The sequence below is a fragment of the Saimiri boliviensis genome, chromosome 3, assembly GCF_048565385.1.
Source record: "Saimiri boliviensis isolate mSaiBol1 chromosome 3, mSaiBol1.pri, whole genome shotgun sequence".
In the NCBI taxonomy this organism is placed as follows: domain Eukaryota; kingdom Metazoa; phylum Chordata; class Mammalia; order Primates; family Cebidae; genus Saimiri; species Saimiri boliviensis.
In genome coordinates, this window is record NC_133451.1 from 35,120,558 (window position 1) to 35,142,702 (window position 22,145).

The following is a 22,145-nucleotide window of genomic DNA, read 5'->3' on the forward strand; positions in this document are numbered from 1 at the left end:
TAATCAAATGCTGGCACTTCTCCATTGTATGTACTCTGTCCTTCTGAGTTTCCAAATAGATGTATATATGACCACCTCTTTTTAAATTCCATATGGCTTTACTTCCCTTATGTTTTCCATCTCACTATCTCTATGTGCCATATTCTGTGCAATTTATTCACATTTCAGTTTCAAATGACAAAAATAATGCATACCTTAAAAATATACTTTTAATCTGTTATTTGTGTTATTGTTTTAGATAATTATATTTTTTATTTCTTAAAGTTCTATTTTCCCAGCTACTCAGGAGGCTGAGGTGGGAGCCCAGGGGATCAAGGCTGTAGTGAACCAAGATCATGCCACTGCACCCCAGCCTGGGTGACAGAGTAAGACCTTGTCTCAAAAAAAAAAAAAAAAAAAAGAAAGAAAGAAAGAAAGAAAGTAAAGGAAAAAAAAGTTCTACTTGGCTCTTATTTAAATCTCTCGAATTATCTTTATAGTTTATTTCTGCCTGCTTATTTTTTGGATATTATCCTTTATTAAACTTTTCATCTATAGTTGTTTTCATATTAAATCTGCTAATCCTAACATCTGAAGTCTTCGGTAGTATTTATATCTGTCATCCATGGTATTTGCCTCCTAATTTGTTTGAGAACTTTTGTTTGCAAGCATACAAAGATGGGGTTTCTTCAGGCATAATGGGGTTGCTTTCCTCAAGGTGGCATTTGTTCCCATCTCTGCTGAAAACCCTCTGCTACTTACCTGGGGCTACGTTAGCCTTGTTGAGAGCCTTAGTGAAGGTCTCAAGTTCACCTTTCCCATATGGCCATGACCCTAAGCACTGACAACTTCATGTTCTTCTCACTTGATTATTGCTTACGGTTTCATGCTCTTGAATCTACATTACCGGAAAGGTTTTTTGCCATCTGAGTAATCCCCTCATTCCTGTCTGTTTGCTCCCTTAGCTACAGTCCTGACTTCACACATTTTATTTGGAGAGGAGTTTGGAAAATTTCAAAGGAACTTTTATCAAAAAAATCCTTTTAAAAGAATACAAGCCAAAAAATTATGTATCAAAAAGCACATTTATCAAAATCTAGTTGTTTTACACTACAGATTATTCAAAATTTGTTATTTATTCAAAATTTGTTATTTATAATTCTGGATTTTCTGTATTAAATTTATAGAATTTTAGAGAGTCTACCTAAGAAGGAAATGATAATTTTATAGATAATGAAATAACGCATACTACAGTTTCCTTTGTGATAATCAACTAGTGTTATATTCTCAAACACAGGCAAATCTTATTTAATAGAGTAAAATTGTTTCAGTGAAATATTGAAGTAAATGCTTACTGAGAAAATAAGATTTGTTTCACGTATTAAGCTTGGAGATAGTATACTTAGAAATATTTTTAATTCATATATACTATTTTCCTTAAGAAAATAAAGTTCCCTGTTAATTGGAATGTCAAGTGAGAAATAATTTGTTTTTTAAATAAAAAAGAAACTATCCTTGAAAAATTCCCAATAGTGCCTATTTCTCAGTTACAAAAACAAAATATTAAGGTGCTTTGGAGCAGATTTTTTATCTTTCAAAAAAATCGTTTGAATGTCCTTTGTGTGACATTTAGGCATTTGACTGGGAAAATGTGATTGTGTACTGTTAGGCTTGAGAAAATGCAGCCAGAGGATATATCTATCAGTGCGCCTGCTAGACACCTTATATTTTGGGAATTGTACTACAATTTCTGCAAATTGTCCTTTCTATCCATGTAGATGCAATGAGAGTTTCTATATTCATCAATATCCCCATGTATACTTAAATTCCCTGATGCCTAATAAAAAGGATAAATTTGGGAGTAGCTCATATTTTAGGATATAAAAGTGAGGAGTTGTCAACAGCCATGTTTTCTGCTGCTGGAAAAAGATGGTCATTAATAGTAATAGAAACAAAAAGAAAAGAACAGAGAAGAAAAGTAATTAAAGACTATGCTCGAATTCCAGATAGTTTTTATCTGAGGCCCTTCACATTTGTCTGTTTGCCCCATTAACAAACAAGGATTACTATAATTGATTCACTTATAAGTAAGTAAAATGGATTTGGGCTTCGGTTACCTGTACCCCAAAAAGTCTTAGCCAATACATCTACTTATCTGTATACTCCTTGGTATATGAATCTTATTCTCCCTAGGGATATACAGGCAAATCTACAGAGTAAACAGAGCCTCCTGAGATTAAACAGAGTGAAGTCATCACTTCTTTTTTTTTTTTTTTTTTTTTTTTTCCTGAGGTGCAACATTATTGAAACATTTCTGTTGGGTTGAAGTGGATATTCTGATGTCAGTTAGCAAGAAAAGATAGCATAATAGAGAAGGAAATTTGAATGGATGACCAAATTTCAGCCTAGGATGACCTTGGATCTTTTTTTTTTTTTTTTTGTCTAGGAACTGGATAAAATATAAGACAATTATAGCACTGTGAAAATTTCTTTGAAAAAATTACTGTGAGGGCCTGTTGTTGCCAGGGTGAGTGGGTCCATCTTGGCACAGCGTCATTGGGAGCTCAAGCTCAGGGTGAAATAACTGAATCACATATAGCACAACGGTGGAGAGAGATTTCTTGTTATTCCTTACCTTAAAAACTATTACCAGAATAGTGGCACATGCTGGTAAATACAACAAATGAGGGCCTAGTATCAGATTGTGGAGGAGCTTATGTTTTCAACAGCAGTGAGGCAGCAACATCAGCAAAGCAAAAGAGAATGGGAAGCACACATGAAGACTGAGTACTACTTAGCTTATGTAGTTTTCTTCTCTGTACAATGCTTGTAACTGTGACACTCTGAACTGGGGAAAGCTCCAAGGGTAGATGGACCTACAGTCAGAATGTACAGTTATATTAGGAGAGAACATTTCTCTCAGTTGTGTGGTAGGCACTCAGGTCATTTGAATTGATATCCAACAATGATTACACTGATTACAAATGGTGAAATTCAGATGCACAATTTGTCATAAAATATGTCAAATATTGACATAAATATGACAATATTTATGACATAATATTAACAGAGATATGACATTTTAAAATATGTCAAATATGTTGCCACTTTATGGATCAAATAACAATCCATGTAGAAATAAAGACTACCATAAATTCATCAATGTATTATAGTACTGACTTCAGGCAATGTGGCTATGTGGACTTTCTTCTACCATTTACTTTTCCACTTTAAAATAATTTTATAATCAACATGAATAACTTAAAATGGGAAAACATTTAAAACTTTTTAAATACAGCATAACGTTTAAAATTAATACTTTAATAAACAGGGTTTTCTCAGAAAAAGTTAACCTCAAAGCTTTAGTGACACTCACCTTTAAATATCTATGCATGATGAATATCACAAAGAAAATATCCTGAAAGTAAAATATACTATAAAATGAGAATTTTGATGATGTCAATGCTTGTCAAATTCTGTGTCGTATTATTTTCTTCCACAAATAAACTAACATGACATTTTAACCAGTAGCCTCAGAGAGATTAGTGCTGTCTGGGTGAGTCCCAAGCAAAATATGATCATTTAAAAATAAACATATTTAAAAAATAAATGTTTACTATTTTTGAAACCATCACTATGTCAGCATGTTGTCTTTTATGGAATCTGATCAAGTACTATTCACTGTCAAACAATACTAGTTGTCAAACTTTGCTAATAGCATATATTATGGAAATAGTTTAGCTGTAGAGCTGTTAACAGCTGTCAGACACAAATATATCATCAGATTATTTAACTTGAATGTGGACTATGCCTATTAAAGTTTAAGTTTAATCTTTATAACATTAAGGACTCTTTTGATCTAAGTGACAGAAAAGCAAATCCAAAGTGTTTAAGCAAAAAATAATTTTTGATATATGTAAATTAAAAATCTGAGGATGTATCTATCTGTATGTTTTTTTCTTAAACCAGGAAGAACCTAGTCTCTCTTCTTCATATCTATCTACTTTCCTCTGTGCCAATTTCATTCTCTGACATCCTTGCTCCTCATTCTGGCAACATAGCTACATCTTTATAACTCCAAGTTCAGTGGGAAAGAGGAAGCTTTTTCCCTATGAATATGCATAAAAGCCCAGGGCCTGATTCGCACTCCAAATCTGTCACAAACCCATCACTGAGTGGATCACTGAAATCAGAAGATAGATATAGTGCAGATTCGCCTAGGTTTTGACATGATAGCAAAACTCTCAAATCCAAAGGGCTTAAACAACAATCTTTGCATCTGTCGTGACCCTCAAAGGTAGGCTGCTTCTTGGTCATTCTTATTCTAGGACTGATAGGGCAGCCACTACTTGGTTGCTATCACAGTGCCAGAAGAAAGACCTTTGGATAGACCCATATTAGCAATTAAATGCTTGGCCTCAAAGTGACACATTTTTTTTTTTTTTTCATTCACATCCATTTACTGGCACTAATCACTTGGCCCGACTCAACCACAGGGGCCAGAAAGTGTAATCCTATCATGTATTCATATCAGGGCAAAACTGGATATTCTGGTGAACAGCATTAATAAATAACAAATGCATTCTTTGGCTTAGGTTATGTGACCACTGGTCCTGGGGGTAGGGACAGCTCCACCACGCTTGGGAACCTGTGAGTCTCCACAGAAAGTTTAGGTTTCTGACAGAAAAAAAGTGCATGTTTGCTATCAGAAAAAAAAAATACATTTAAGTCATTTCTAGTAAATGATCAACATTCTGGATTCAGTAAGAGTGTAACTTCCTGTGTGAATAAATTATTAACTTCCCAGTGTTACAGAATTTACTGTATCTGTATTTATAACCCAACAGCCTAAAACTAAATGTTGTTTTGTCCCCTAAGCTCCTAAGTTTAATCTAGCTGATCCCCTGAAGTAACCAATGCAGAGTAAGAAGTTTTCAGGTAGCATAATTAGACTAGGTATGTTTTCCTCCAAGATGTTCAGTTATTAGGGACTTTTCTTCCTTTATTTGTAAGGAACAAATTTTCACTTAAACAAATTCAAGAAAAGTTTATTGTGAGGCTACAATAGTTAACCTCTGCTTTCTCCATCTCTAGGACTATGTGGACTCTCTCCTCTTGACTTTTCTCCTTTTCTCTGTTAACATCTATTTTTCCTTCCTGAATAATCTTTCTTCTTAATTTTCATTGACCAAGGTACTACAGAAATGGGATTATGACAAGTTCCAGTCCCTGGGCCATTTAGTCAAATTCCAAAGATAATCAAACTAACTGGCTGTTGGAAATTGGTATACTGTTAGTCACATAAGCTACGATTGGGAAAAAATATCACACGGCACATACAGCGAATTTTTTCAGGACCTTTGGGTAGGGCAGGCTACACAAGAAGGAAATTTGTTCAAGTAAGCAAATCGGCTTTGCCTGCAGTTGGAAGTAGGGTTAGAATATGAGTACTACTTGTGCTCACTGCAAGTGCTTTACAAATATTAACTCATTTAATCCTATGATGTTGGTACTTGTATTAGTCCATTTTCATGCTACTGATAAAGGCATACCCAAGACCTCTTTTTTGTAAAGAAAAAGAGGTTTAATGGACTCACAGTTCCACTTGGCTGGGATGGCCTCAAAATCATGGTAGAAGGTGAAAGCCACGTCTTACATGGCAACAGGCAAGAGAGAATGAGAGCCAAGAGAAATGGGAGACCCCTTTTAAAACCATCAGATCTTACGAGACATATTCAATACCATGAGAACAGTACTAGGGGAAACTGCCTCCTTGATTAAGTTATCTCCTACCAGGTCCCTCCCACATGGGAATTATGGAAGCTACAATTCAAAACGAGATTTGGATGGCGATACAGCCAAACCATATCAGTACTATTATTATTTTCATATGATAGGTAAGACAACAGATACAGAATCAAATAACTTGCCCATGATCATACAGTTCATAAGAGGCAGAGCCAACCAGGGCTTGAAACTGAGCAGCTTTGCTCCTGGATTTCTGCTCTAATCTTTTTTTGCTATACAACCACTCTTTGCTATCCTTGAGCATCCGGGTTTACATCAGTGAGTTTATTAATGTTTTTGGATACTCTCTTAAACCTATTTTGCTGGTTGCAAAAAGCTTATCGTTCTCCAAAGCTCATCTCAAATATTAGCATTTTCACTTGGCAAGCTTCCTGAGCCTCTTCCTTCTGCTTCTAAACCACCCTATACATTTCTTTAATTATCACACAGATTTCCTTGTGCTGTAATCAGATAATACTGTGTTACTGTGTGCTTCTGTAGGACAAGGGTTATATGGTTTGATCTCTGTATTCCTGATGCAAAGCATAATTACTGGCACATAATTGTTATATTATTCACAATGAAAGAATGAATGCATTAAATAAGATTCACACCATGTAAATTATATGTAAATTGTACCAATATCACTTTTGTTACCATTTTATAGGACAAAAGGTGCCTCCATAAGAAAATCTGGAAAAAATACCTCTGAATATTTGAAATTACTGGGATTCAGAAGCCAAGACAGTGGTTGGTTTGGGCTTGAGAATGTCGTTGTGAAAACCATACAGAGCGGCTTGGTATCAGTTGAATTGTATGAACATTTAGAGAGGTAACAGAATTGAAAACCATCAAAGGTGATGATACAGTTGTGACCTTATGGTCATAACTGGTGTTCATAGAAATGGAATAGTAAGATTACATTTTTATTCTTCAAATAGAAATATTAATTGTTCTTTAGAGGGTTCATAAAATGTAAAACAGAATTGACATGGCTATGCTATCTGTAATTTCATTCGTGATAGTTAAACAAGTGATTTTGGAAAACGCTCATAACTAAAGTTTATTTTAACAGGTTTCTGCTAACTCCAAAATAGTTTTAAAATGTTCATTTTGAAATTCCATGGAGATAGTAATTAACTGTTCGTATTACGCATATCTCATAACTATGTATAGATCAACGGAATTTGCTACTTCAGTGCCCTCATTTTGCTTTCTCATTTCCATGTTCTCTAGACAGCCCATTATGAGAAGAGTTTTGGACAGATTTAAGGTTCAAGAAGAGTAGCCACTCATAAAGAGAGGTGATGATATATCTCAAAATAGCCTTTATTTCATAATGGGAGGTTTTACATTTATGATTGTCTTGAATCCAGTTTCCTAGGAATAGAGCCTGATATGAAAGGCAAGCGATTTATTGAGAGAGAGAGCTCTTGAGTGAATCCCGCAGGGCAAAGGTGGAAGACGGAAAAAACAGTGGTTTCAGGTGAAGTATGTCTGTAGCCTGACACCTCCGGGGAGCTCTGCAGTGCCAGTACCAAGGCAGCTGGCTTTATATCCCCACATCGTTCAGTGCTTGTCTATGGGTATGGGACTGCTCTGGGTGAAGGTCACTTCTAGGCCAAATCATTGGAGAAGAATTTGAGAATGGGCAGCCGAGTCCAGGGAAAGTGTTCTTATTAGTTTGTTTAGGCTGCCGTAACAAAGTACCACACACTGGGTGGCTCAAACAACAGAAACTTATTGTTTCACAGTTCTGGATGCCAGAAGGACAAAATCAGGGTACTAGCAGGGTTTGTTCTTTCTGAGAGTTGTGAGGTAAGGATCTGCCCAGGCCTTTCTTCTTGTAGATCACCGTTTTCCTGGTCTCAAGGTGTTTTCTCCCTTCGCATTCCTATGTGTTGAAATTTCCCTCTTTTATGACAGTAGTCATACTGGATTAGGGATGACCCTAATGACCTCACCTTAACCTGATTACCTCTGTAAAGTCCCTATCTCCAAATAAGGTCAAATTTTGAGGTACTAGGGGATAGTACTTCAACATATGAATGTATCTGTGAGTGGGGAGGATGAAAAATAATGCAACCCCTACCAAGGTCCATCCTAACGATTCTGATCCTTACCACGTACAGACACAGATGCATATTTCAATCCCCATTTAATTATGGTATATCTTCTGCATCCTATGGAGAGTCAGTGAATTACTGTACTCATCTTTCTCTTCTATATTTTAAAGATGCTCTTTTGTAATTCTAATTAAAATATAACTTAAAATATGCTGCCATGTTTAGAGCTGAGCTGAGACTATATGATTTCTTTGTTTAAGAATACGTTTTAGAATTTAGTTTGATTTGAGCTGTTTTCTTTTTTGTTTATTTCTTGTTTTAATAGAGATTGAGTTTTGCCATGTTGCCCAGGCTGGTGCTGAAATTTTAGGCTCCAGCGATCCACCTTCCACAGCCTCCTACAGTGCTAGGATAGCATGAGCCATTGTGCCCAGCCAGAGCTGGTTTTTTGATGGCTAAGAGTTTCTTTACAATCATTAATGAATCTAACCTGTTGGCTTTGAGAATACTTGATTTTAAAAGACATTTATTTGAAAATGACTCTTTTCTTGGTTGTTATTGTATATCAGTGATGTTCTTGAAATTGCATTTTTCCCTTGGGTCTCACCTCTTTCTTCCATGCAGGTTTATTGTACTTCACCTCTCTTCCACCATGGACAATAGTCATTTGGTTACTTTTGTGAAATCTTTAGAGGAAGCCATGCTAAGCACCACTGCCTGCATAGTACTGTCTCACCAGAAGGACAATCCACATAGAATAGCTGTTTTAGTGGTACCTTCTAAAGATTTAAGCCAGGTGCTTAAGAATCTGCGCTTGGAAGGGTTTGGGGGACCTCCAGAGCCATCTCACCATTTCCAAGTTCGAGAGGGAGAACAACTTCTTTTAAGATTTACTGGAAACATATTTGCTTCAAGTAAGTATAAAGACATTTTTAAATATATTTTATGGGCTATAAACCACAAGTTCTTCAGAAGAGTTTGCTAAACTTGTGTTACTAAGGAACCTTCAGAGGATTGACAAGGGACTTCCTGAAGTAGGAAAAAAAATAGACTTATTTATTATACTTCTTCCATTCCCATTTCTTTATTCTCTACTTAGGGAATGCATGTTCCTTTATGGGAAGATTCTAAGTGACACTTTTTAGAAATAGCCTTCTCCATAGTTACTATATGAGTCCAAGCTAAAAACATCTCTTTCTTACAACAATAAAATTGTCTTCTAAGTGCTGCCATTATTGGCCACATGAAATTAATTACCATGTGTTAATAAGAATGATCATTTAAAAACATAAATCATACTATATATTACCAGTGATTACAGTCTTATTTTTACCTCCTATTCTTTCTAAAATAATACATCCAAACTCTTTAAGGTGTTCTACAAAGAATCTAACCTGGGGTCAGTGGACTCCCAAAGGATGGGTGAGTAGATCTGCATTTCAGTGTAATTGCCATATTTGTAATCCCATGTATTTTATTTTATATTTTTAAAAGACTATTCTGAGAATCAATGGACAGTTTTCACCAAATTTGAAAGGAGTCTATGGCAAATAAAATAAAATAAATTAAGAATAATTTGTCAAGGCCAGGCGCAGTGCTCACACCTGTAATCCTAGCACTTTGGGAGGTCAAGGTCAGGAGTTCGAGACCAGCCACCAACATGGTGAAACCCTGTCTCTACTAAATTTTTTTTTAAAAAATTAGCTGGGTGTGGTGGTGGGTGCCTGTAATCCCAGCTACTGGGAGGCTGAGGCAGGAGAATCACTTGAGCTCAAGAGGCAGAGGTTGCAGTGAGCTGAGATTGCACCACTGCATTCCAGCCTGGGTGACAGGGCGAGACTCCATCTCAAAAAAAAAAAAAAAAATTGATCTAAATATCTAAATGGCATACTTTGCTTACTTCTTTTCCCATATTTATCTACTGCTATTTTTGTTTTCACTCTAAATCTTATCACAATTAGGAAGTATTTAATTACTTTGTTTTTTGTTCATACAGTTATGCTGTGTCCTTTACCCATCACTGGAATGAAAACTCCATGAGGGCAAGGACCATGTCTTTCTTGTTAATATATCCTCCAAGCCTAACATAGAACCTGGTATATCCAAAGCTTTTTTTTTTTCTTTACAAAATGTTTCATTTTTTATATCAACCCACATAAACATTGATACGAGTAATGTATTGGCAGTTAATGTACACTTTAATCAAATACACTGAAGCAATATCATTGACTGATAAATAAACTATCATCTTCATTTTCTTTTTTACAATGTTTGACAGACTTATGTCTAGAGGATGAGTTCAACAATGAGTTTTTCAGCCCTTGCAGTCTCTAGTGTCTCTTGCTGCCATCTTTATGTCTATGTGCATCTAATCTTTAGCTCCCACTTATAAGAATGTGCAGTATGAGGTTTTCTGTTTCTCCATTAATTTGCTTAGAATAATGGCTTCCGCTTGCACAATGTTGTTGCAAAGGACATGATTCTGCTCTTTTTTTGGGTTGCATGGTATTCCATGGTATATATGTACCACATTTTCTTTATCCCCAGTCTACCCTTGATGGGCACCTAGGTTGATTCCATGACTGTACTATTGTAAATATTGCTGCAATGAACATGCAAATGCATTTGATAAATGTATAGTGAATGAATGCATATATGGCAGTGATGAAGAAAGCAAGCAGGATGATGAATACAAGAGGTGGCAGGAGACATTAGAGAAGTGAAGGAATCGATGAGACTAAAGAGATCAAAGGAACGAAGTGAAGAGAAGAGGAAGAAAAAGAACATGAAGAGAAAACCGCTGTGTGGGAATAGAGAGCAAAAGTTCTTTGAAAGGGTTGTCATCACAGCAATTTTTTTTTTCACTAAGTCAACACCTTACTCTTTCTAACTTCTTGCCCTGTGGTGGAATAGAATCTAACAGGTGTGTTTGTGAAAGTGAGGTGAGAAGGAAAATTAAGGACAGTTTTTTTGAAGATTTCTGGCCCAGGAGGTTTTCTTCACACTTGACTTGAGGGGATGTGCTCTGTTTATTTATAAATTAATATGGATTCCATTTAATTTTCTTATGTCGATTTTCTCTCTGAATCAGGAAATAGCTCCAAGCCTCATTGGTTCTTTTTTTGCTTCAAAAAAGGGACAAGGTGTGAAGCTGATGCTGCCCTCCTCACTTTTTTGAAATCTCAGGAATAAGTGAGACCTAAAGTATCCCGATTTTAAGTGCCTCACATACAGGATCTCTGTATCAGAGCCAGCTTAGTGAGAAAATGACAAGGATGGCAGAGAAGCGGGCAGGGAAGAGAGAGGAGGGAGAGGAAGGAAGGATGAAAGAGGCCCCTTCCTACTTGGCTTCCGGAGTAGAAACCACACTGTCCACCCTGGAGAAATCTCTCTAATGAGGCATAGTCAACAACCAGAAGTGTCCCACCCAAACCAATGATGCAACTGATTTTCCTGTAATACTGTGGACAGCAGCTGTATTTACCAACAACCCTAAACAGGAGTGCATTACTGTTCTACTCACAAGCAATGGTACTGAATATCCCATTGCCTGCAGCGGAGACTGGGGAGCACATGCTAAACCAAGAGCAGCCAAGGCAGCCGGCCCCTGTGCGATTCCTCCCTGTAAGGGATGGGGAAGTGTTCATCTTCATTTAAGGAAAATGAGTCAGGCAGGATGCCCAGATCTTTCTGCTTTGCTTTTCCTAAGGAGACAGGCTGAGATCTGGAGCCTGACTGGGTTTTTCTCTGTCTACAAGGAACAAGATCCTCAGTAAAAAATTGGTATCTCATCCTGATAAAAGAATTGATCCATCCTTTCATCAGAGCCTAGGGTTGTCTCTGTGAATACCAAAAAGATAAAGCTAGAGACTCTCTGACTAGAGAGTTCTCCTTGCCCTTCTGACCCCCACCCTCATGCCCACTTCTCTCCTGCTGTATCTTCAGATCTCACCTGTGATCACGTTCCAAGAAGCTATCCTTCCTGATTATGAGATCTGATTTTATTTTTTAATAGCTCTATTATACTTTTGCAGATCTTCCTTTTTCTATTTGGGGACTTTGTCACGTGCAGTTTTCTATTCATTCATCTAATTGTTTGACCAATGCCAGTTTCTCCTACCACAGTCCCATCCATGGACGCACTGTCCTGTTGGCAGGCAGCATTCAGTTAGAAGAAACTCAGCCCTTTGAAAAATGCCAAAATTTCTCTATTCACTTACATACTATATATATATATATATATATATATATATAGATATATAATATATATAATATTTATATATATAATATAATATACATACATAATATATATAATATATATTATATACATATATAATATATATAGTTATACAGAATATATAGTCATATATATATATGACTATATATTCACCTTTTCAGTGAAGGTCACGGGACATGTACTGTATTTCTATTTCTAACAGGAAGAAAGCTGGATAGGTGTGTCCTTTGGTTTTTATAATGGTTTTGGCAATCTTCTGGAAACAAGCTACAGCAAGCTTTTATTCTCTAGGTTAGAGTATTGTTGTCAGTTTAGCACTTAGATTTTTACATGATATCCAAGCCCCCACTGCACACAATTTCCAGAAAATGTTTTAATATGATTTTATATAATGACACCTTAGCATCGTCCATAACACCTAGTAATGCCCTGTGAGGTCTGTTTTTTAAAGTTGCCCTGAATACCCTTTGGCCTAGGGAAGTGATTTTTCTAGATATTCTATAGGATGTATCTCTACACCTATGTAATAACCATTCTTTAATTTGCTCAACAAAAATTTGTTGACCTTATGTATATTAAAGTCTAATGAAGAAAGACAGAGAATAAGCAAATAAGTAAATAAAATGCATAGCTTCATTTGGGCTGAAAAGTGAATTATAGAAAAATAAAGCAGGGAAAATATAGGGGGATCTTTGGGGTATAGCAGGCTTGTGGTTTTATTTCAGGGAAAATCTTTCTGGAAAGCTGACACTTAGAAGTCTCTAAGCAGGTGAGGAAGTAAGCCATAATCCTATCTGAGGGGAGTTTGTCCCAGGCAGAGGGATTGCCAGTGCCAATGAACTCAGATAAAATCTTACCTTGTGTGTGTGAGGAACAGCAGGAGCCTGAGATGGCTGGATCAGAGGGAGAGAGGAAAGGTTGTGGGAGAGGAGGTGAGAAGTGGTCGTGCCTTGCAGGCACTGGAAACACTGCCTTTTATGCTGAGTGACTTGGGGAAACATGAAGGGTTCTCAACAGAGAAGTGATCTGAGTTAGATTATAACTGTGTTGAGAATAGACTTTAGAGCAAGAGGAAAAGCAGGGAGACCCATTATTGTTTAATTGCAGTAAAGCAGGCAAAAAATGGCATGGCTTAGAGGTAGAGCTGGTGGGGAGTGGGTTAGAATATAGAAATACACTGAGTCAGTGGTTCTCATAGGGTTTTTCTGGTTTCCTGGACTGTAGCTCTTTCAATTTTTTTATCTGACTTTTCTTTTTTCTTTCTTTCTTTTTTTTTTTTTTTTGAGACAGAGTCTTATTCTGTCATCCAGGCTGGAGTGCAGTGGCACATTCTCAGCTTACTACAACCTCCACCTCCCAAGTTCAAGTGAGTCTCCTTCCTCAGGTTCCTGAGTAGCTGAGATTACAGGTGCCCACCACCATGCCTGGCTAATTTTTGTATTTTTTTTTTTTTAGTAGAGATGGGATTTCACCATGTTGGCCAGCTGGTCTTGAACTACTGATCTCAAGTGATCCACCTGCCTTGGCCTCCCAACGTGCTGGTATTACAGGTGTGAGCCACTACGCCTGGCCTATCTGATTTTTCTAAGCAAAAATATTTATTCTTACATTTGTTTTTCTATGTAATCAATGTAAAATATTAAATGTCCATTACTGAGAAGAAATATATTGCTGAAAGGGACATCTAATAATCCATATAAGTAAATTCTGAAATTTTTTTATATGACAAGTATTTACTAGGTAGCTACTATCTCAAGACAATTCTAGGGGCCTATATATGTAATATGTTTTCAAAAAGTCAACTAATGGTTGATTTTATACTTTGGGTATGGAATGAAGGAGTTTTGCTTTTTATTTCTCCTTTAAATATGCCAGTGAGGGAGAAAAAAAACATAGAGTAGTGAGATTTCTTCAGGTTGCTTCTTTTTTATGGATTTATTTTTTGTCCATAATAATATATTTTAAAATATATTATTATGCCTTAACAACAATGAAGCTCCAACTTTAAAAAATTATATAATGTTTTTTGTTTATAACATGAAGATTATGCTATTTATTACTAGTAAATTGTCAATAACTTCATCCCTAGTTCATATGTGATCTTTGGAGAGTTGCCCTAGAGATCTTTATTTTTAAAAATTGCTATACATTTTACGTCTGAATTGAACCACTGTGGCCATATGTCACCCTCAATCCTTATATCCTGTGTATAAATCACTTTTTATGAATAATTGTCCACGTGGCAGGAAGTATAAGATCCTTCAAGGGATAGAAGGAGAAATTTACTAATTGGTATTCCACAGGAACTGAAGTAGTAAAATTTTTCTTGATAGCTCTCTAGTAGTATGCAAACAGAAGTCAGCTGGGTGCTACTCCAGTGAGCTGGAAACTCCAATTTACCTAATTTACTATTTAGAGAACATTTAAATGACCCCAAATAATCTACTTTTTTTTTTTTTTAAACTAAAGTGAGATTCTCTTAAGAAGGGAAACTCTGGCAAATTCCTCTCCTAGGGATCTGTTCTTTTTGTTGTTGTTATTACTGTTTTTCAAGTAGCCAGGTTGCCTCTCAAATAAAAACTTTGCAAAGGGATCTACTCCTACACCTTCTGTAATCTGGAGCTATTCTATTTCTAGATTTAACTGAGCTTTAGAAAAATCACCGAAGTTACCTCAAGCAGTCAAGACAGGCAGAAGGGTGGTGGTGTCATCTATATCTCTCAATGAAGCCTTTGTTCACCAGGCAAAATGAAAAGTTTTCCATGAGGGAGAACTCTGGGCAGTCAACTGTATGCTGTCCTACAGTAGGAGAAGGAAGTTTCCATGTCGACATAAAAGCTTCATCTTGGCCATGCACATTGGCTCATGCCTGTAATCCCAGCACTTCAGGAGGCCAAGGAGACAGGATTGCTTGTCCTCTGGAGTTTGAGACCAGCCTGGGCAACATGATGAAACCCCATCTCTATTAAAAAAAAACAAAAAAACAAAAAAACAAAATTAGCTAGGCATGGTGTCACACATGTGTAGTCCCAGCTGCTTGGAAGGCGGAGGTGGGAGGATGGCTTAAGCTTGGGAGGTGGAGGTTTTACTGACTTGAGTTCATGCCACTTGTACTCACTCCAACCCAGGTGACAGAATGAGATTCAGTCTCAAAAAAAAAAAAAAAAAAAAAAAAAAAAAGCTTTATCTTGACATTTCTTTAAAAAGTTTGAGGGGTTTTTTTTTTTTTTGCATGCTAATTCAAAACAGTAGAAGAATCCTACCTCTTATCATTTGCTATTATTGCTGTCATTTATTGAGCACTTACTGTGTGCCAGGTCCTATGACAACCATTTTATCCATATTTTCCCATTTCCAAAACAATCCTAAGAGGTAAGTTTTATTTCTGCCTTTTTAAGGATAAAGAAGCTAAGGCTCCAAGAAGCTCAGAGATATGAAATTATAGACAAATATTAACAGACAAATATTACAGACTACACAAATGATAGAGACTGGACTTGAACTTAGATCTATACCTCCAAGACATATCAAGTGCTACATTATAGGTTTCTACAAATTTTACAAATGCTTATACAGACATTTATTTCCTTAGGAAACATGGTAGTGTTTATTCTACTGTTGAAATAACAAGGTAAAATATCCTAATTGTCATGGTAAAACCCCAATGAGTGAAAGGTTATGTTCACAAAAGCTCTAGAATTTTTAGTAACTAGTTGATAAAACTTTTATATATTATCATTTTAGAAGAACTTGTCAGGTTTTGATAGAAATTTGGATAACTATTCAATAACAATTCATGAACAAAATTAGTAACTATTACACCTGAACGTTCTAGAACAACATTGTCCATTTCCACAATTGTGGAATTGTTTTATATCTGTATTGTTCATTATGGTACCCATTATACCTACTCAGAAATTGAGACTTTTAAATGTGTTTAGACTGACTGAGGAGTTAGATTTAATTTTATTTACTGTTTATTAATTTTCATTTAAACCTAAGTAGCCACATGTTTTAGGAGAGTACAACTCTAGAATGTCTATTGTGAGGTCACAATATGAATAGTTAGGGGAAAGGAGAAAGATAATTTTCAAATGATGAAATGTTGCAAAAGCTGAATATTTCTAGTAGTTTCTGGTCATACAAAAAATGGAATAGAGAAAGAAAAGCTAAAGATACTTGATTTAGAAGCAGCCAGAGAGCACCTGGACCAACAACCTTTGAGAAATCTTTTGAGTAATCTACATGATCTCTGCCTATTGCTCCTTTGTCAGGTTATATTATGACAAAAGACAAGACAATGATACAAAAAAACTTCAAATGCATTTTTAAAATAAAATAATTATTTTGATGTTTAAAAATTAAGTAAGACAAAATGACACATCTTAATGATAACAAATGCATTTTACTCCTATCTAGGCAATGGGAAGGATTATGGAAAAGACTACACACTTATTTTTCACTTGCAAAGAAAACCTAGGCTGGAACTGCAAATCAAAGAAGTGGATGAATTTGGAAACTACAGCTGCCCTCATTATAAAGGCACCATTGTCGTTTATAAAGTACCTAAAGGAAAGATAGTCCCCAACTTGAATCAATCTCTCATAATTAATGAAAACCATTCTCAGTTGCCAATTTGCAAATTACCATTGAGATTGCCAAAGGTGAGTTATTTTACTTTTCTAATTACTATATTTTGTTAATTATTTATAATGCTGTAACACAATCAGTTTTGCAGGCATAGAGAAACATACAGTTGAAAGAAAAGGTAAGAGTAGGGTTAATAAAGAAGGAGTAGGCAGGTCTGATTTTAGATTTTTAGGCCCAATTCTAGAGTATTAGAATACATGTTAGGATTTCTTCTTTTCTCATATCAGCCTGTCTATCAAGAATACTTCAGATTGTTCTGGTCCTCACAGCATGTTGTTGCTAACTATGAAAATAGTGTCATTCATTTTCTGTAACAGCATCTGAGTCACTGGGAAATTATTTATGAAAAGAATACATTCCAGAGCACATCGTTTCAAGGCAAAGTCATGGTGAGGAAAAAAAGTGACCTCAGAATATTTACAATGAAACTTAAGAGATTCTGCATGTTTGCCTCATCAGTTATGCGTGCCTGAAATTCTTACTCATGTCAGAAAGTAGTAGTATTTCTTTGAACATGTCAAACATAAATAAATATATTTTATTGCTGTATATTACAATTTCAATGACATAGTGCTTCTCTAAATGAATTTATAATCCAGTGGATAAGTACACAAAACATATACACAAAATTACGTTGCAAGATAGTAACAGATTGGAGTTACATTTAGATTATATGAACAGTGGTACTAATAGTTGATACTAGATGATAGTAACAGTTGTTCAGAGAAGAGAAATGGCTTTTCTACAAAATGTTTGTGGCATTTTATCTGCACTTTGTAAGTTGCTGGATTCCGTTGGTGGAAAAGCAGAAAAAAGGCAAGTTAGAGGGAGAAAATAGAATGCATTTGACTGGGGTGGTCGGCATAGCTTAGCAGGAATTCACAGTTTGTGTAATAACCATTGTAATAATGACTAACGTGCCAAAGGCCTTTCAAATACTTTACATGCATTGTATCATTAAATCCTCAAAAAATCCTACGATACATAGTTGTTCTTATTTTTATGATAAACTGAGGCACAGAAATTTTAGGCCACCTGCCCAGGTTCTCATAGCTAAGTGAATGGCAGAGCTAAAATTGAGACCCAGGAAACCTGCTTCCTGCGTGTTGAACAGCTATTATGCCGTCACTTGGTTAGCACATGATGCTAGAATTGTTAGTCAAAGATACGAGGTGGATTTTAGGGCATCTAGGTTCACCTTTGACAGTGTGTGACAGCTATACTATGCTTTTGTATAAAGATAATATTAGAAATATTTAACAAATGATGTGACCTGACACCAACCGGTCAAATTGAAAGCAGCCCACAGTGGAGAGGAACACGTTCTAGATGACACTGACTTTATTTGCTGGTTTTGGGGGAGATCCCATGGTCCCTGGGTGGCATGCGTAAGTAGAGGAATTTATTAAGCCACTGATACTAAAAATTACACTTAGATGACAGTATAGCCAAACTGGTATACATCTGCTGTCAGTTTTACTTCTGGGCATTTTCATTTCTACCACAAGACTCTGCACCACACGGCTGTTACCTATGCATGGGGCGCTTTTCCCTGATATAGTCTCATAGCTGCTGCTTCCTCATTCAAGCCTCAGCTCAGATGTCACTTGTTATTCTTATTCCCTTATCTCCTAGTCTGAAGTCACTTTTTAACTTGTTACCCTTTTTCTATGTACTTCCTAACACTCATCACTGATATGTTTAGATTCATTTAATTGTTCATGTATTTTCTATTTTCCTTTGCTTCTTTAAAAAGCAAACTCCATGAATGAAGGATTCTGTCTGTTCTGTCCAGGTTCCTACTTCTGTGATAGAATAGTGCCTGGCACATAGAAAGCACCCTCATTATCTGTGACTTGGTGAATAAGGGGGGGGGGGGTCTATAGCTTTCTTTAAAAGTTTAAGAACTATTGACTTGAAGGAATACTCAAATTCTCTCTGTTTTGTAGTTTAGAGCCTGATCCTGCAAACTCTTAACTGGCAGGCTGAGGCATTGATGCGGATGGAGTGGAGAGGTGTAAGGGCCGCTCTCCAGGAAGCTCAGTTGACACGTTACTTCCAAAAAGCCCCATGTTGCTCTGCTGCTATAAGAGGCTGAAAGGGAGACAAGCCAGGGATGGTGGAATTCTCTGGCAAGAGATAGTAAGTGCCTTACTGGGATGATGACAGACCATGGAAAGAAAGATCCTTATGTAAGAGAGGACAGATGTGAAGTCCAAAACTGTGATAGGAATTCATCTTTCGTTTATTAGTGTTTTCTCTGTTGACCTGACTTTATAAAATTAGCCAAATTAGTCAAGCCAAATTAGCCAATTAGCTAAGGTAGATAATTTAGGGTTTTCCATAGATTTTCCTCAATAAAAGCCTGTGTTTACAATTGTCCAGTACGTTTGCATCAGCTTCTTCTCTGCTTTGATTCTGGCACACCACTCCCTACCTACCAGCCTGAGCAATTGTTCCTGAACCTTTCATATCGGTGCTTAAGTGCAAGCTCTCCAAGGAAGCCTTCCCTCACTTTTCCTTTGTACCGGGTTAAGTGTCCCTGCTATATGCAGCTAAAGCACTTTGTACTTTCCTTTTCACTGTAGTTACCATATTTCATGACAATCACTTGCTGGTTTCCTTCCCTTGCTGTTGTAATGGCTTCTTGGGAAGTCTATTTTTAAAAATATTTTTTTCTAATCACCCCTCCCTGTGAAATTTTATTATCATAGATATACTGTGTGTCTGTTTATGTACTATATATTGATCTGTGTGTTATACATCTAAAGGAGTAAGTCTTTTTGTGTCTCACCCAAGGACGAATTTTCTCTCCCCGGGGTGACATTATCAAAACTGAGAATGCAGGCAATGAACTGCACAGGCACGGACACTGTCCTGCTCAGCTCTGTATGGCCAGGGCAGACAGACCGTACATGCTTGATAAATATTTGTGACTAATGAGATGAGCAAGATAATTTCTGCACACCTTACACTTACTCAACCTTGAAATCGATAATCCTGAAATGATATTGGCATATTTTAAAATAGTACATTTAAACGTCTGCTGCCTTTCATAGACGAATCTACTGCCAATATACCATCTGTGCTTTCTTCTTATCCCAGACGGGTTTGTACAGGGCTTTCCAGATTCACTCTCTGAACCCTTTCTTGTGCCTAAAGTCTTCAGAAATAAGTTTGTCAGGTTGAAACAGAATCTGTGGCTGTGGGAACTTTTTGCTTTTCAAACTAGTATAACAAAATGGGAATTGAAACCATGACCTTTATTTTGCAAGATGAGACTTATTTCATAACGTTCAGAATTTAAAAAATTCACCTCAACTAAGCAGTATTAGAATGTGCTATTTTTCAGAAATGGAAGTAGCCCAATATAGCAGTAGCTTGGCATTAATGAACATGACACTATATGGATATTTATACATATAGCATAAAATAGGTGAAGGTATTTGTGAAAATTAAAAGTGCTTTACACACAGAGAACAAGCAGCAAATATTTACATTTGTGTGTATAGGCACAGAACCACACACATAATTAAAAAGTGTCATGTTAATATACTGTGTCTGATTCATAAAGATGAGAAGACATATTACTTTTTAGTTCATACTTGGGAGGATCTCTCTTCTCTTATTCTTCAGAGTCTATAGTTCATTCATTCATATATTAATTAATTCATCAAACAGTGTATCCCAAAGGCTCAGTATATAGTGGTATTCCGGTATGTAGGGTCTTATTATTCCCTTTCCTTTTTATAGCATGTTTTCAACCCAGAGGCAGAGTTCTCTCTTAAAGCAGGAGTCCCCAGTCCCTGGGCCATGAAATGGTAGCAGTTTGTGGCCTGTTAGGAACGAGGCTGCACAGCAGGAAGTGAATAGTGGGCAAGTGAGCAATGCTTCATCTGTATTTACAGCCACTCAGCATTGCTTGCATAACTGCCTGAGCTCTGCTCCCTATCAGATCAGTAGTGGCATTTGATTCTTGTAGGAGAGCAAACCCTATTGTGAACTGCACCTGCAAGCGATCTAGGTTGCATGCTTCTTATGAGAATCGAATGCCTGTTCTTCACTGTCTCCCATCACCTCCAGATGGGACCATCTAGTTGCAGGAAAGCAATCTCAGGGCTCCCATTAATTCCACATTACAGCATGTAATTACTTGATTATATATTATAATATAATAATTATATAAATAAACTGCACAATAAATGTAACTTGCTTGAATCATCCCCAAACCATTCCTCCAACACAGAAAAATGTTCTTCTATGAAATTGTTTCCAGGTGCCAAAATAGTTGGGGACTACTGCCTTAAAGTATCAGTCAAATTGTCTCATGCTTCTGCTCCTTCAGTGGCTCCCAGCTTCTGTGTCAACTTGGCCCTCACTGACTCCAGGGCCTTCTCTACTTTACTGTCCTCCTCACTTAGTCAACCACAATGGTCTTGAGTTTTTGGAATATGCCACACCTGCTTCCACTTTTGGTCTTTGTTAGTGATTCCTCTTGCCTGGAGTATTCTTCCGTCAGATACCTGCATGTCTATTACCCTTGCCCCTTTCACTTCTTCACTGAAACTTCACCCTCTCTCTGTGGTTTACCCTGATTCTATTTAATGTTGCAATCTACTCTTACCCCTACAACCTGACACTCCTAATCCTCTTTAATCTGCCCTATTTTTTTTTCCTCTAAACCATTTCTCCATTTTTACATGTACTTCTTCATTTGTAGATTTCTTGTTGCAAAACCCTCTATTCCATAACTAGAATGTAAACTCCGTGAAGACAGGGAACATTTTTTTTGTTCACTGCCAAATCACAAGTACCTAGAATGGTGTCAGGCATGTTAGATGCTCAATAAACATGAGTAATGGGTATTTATAAATAGAACTTGCATTTTATGGACCAAAAATGTGAGAAGGGACATGAAAAGTACCAAGGAAGAAAATAAATTAGCATTAGAGGATGGACAGAATTGGTGGTGTGAGCTGGTAGGTGGGATGGCCAGGGAAGACCTCACTGCGGAGGGAACTACTGAGCAGAGGAGTAACCAGTGGCCAGAACCTTTCTGTATGGCCAGGAGAGGATCCAAGTGGGAGATGCAGAAGACTCTGAGATGGGGATATGCTTCAAGTCAAGGACTTGAAGGAAGGCTGTGATGGTCAGCGCACATGTGAGGGCTACAGAAAGATTATGAGGTTTATAAGATCGGAAGGGTCCGGGTGATATTTCATATTTCATGCAATCTTCAGAAAATGATCCCACAAACATTTCACTGGGAAATGTTTTAGGTGGAAGGAAGTGGAGAGAATATTGCGTGTGTGTGTGCGTCTGAAGTCACACCAGATAGGTGTCTATAGGACATTTGCTTATTTGTGCTAGCTTGGGTTGTGACTGCCTTTGGCTCCTTCTGCTGACTTAGAAGTTTTGCTTTGAAG

At 36.8% G+C, this 22,145-nt stretch overlaps 1 protein-coding gene across 1 annotated transcript in view; it reads left to right on the forward strand.

Annotated features, from left to right (window-relative positions):
* DTHD1 (death domain containing 1) overlaps positions 1-22,145 on the forward strand; it is a 65,148-nt gene that overhangs the window by 18,316 nt on the left and 24,687 nt on the right. The window contains exons 6-8 of the mRNA XM_003927502.4: positions 6,434-6,598; positions 8,457-8,746; positions 16,489-16,733. Of these exons, the coding sequence (XP_003927551.3) occupies positions 6,434-6,598; positions 8,457-8,746; positions 16,489-16,733 (700 nt within the window). The remainder of the gene's footprint in view (positions 1-6,433; positions 6,599-8,456; positions 8,747-16,488; positions 16,734-22,145) is intronic.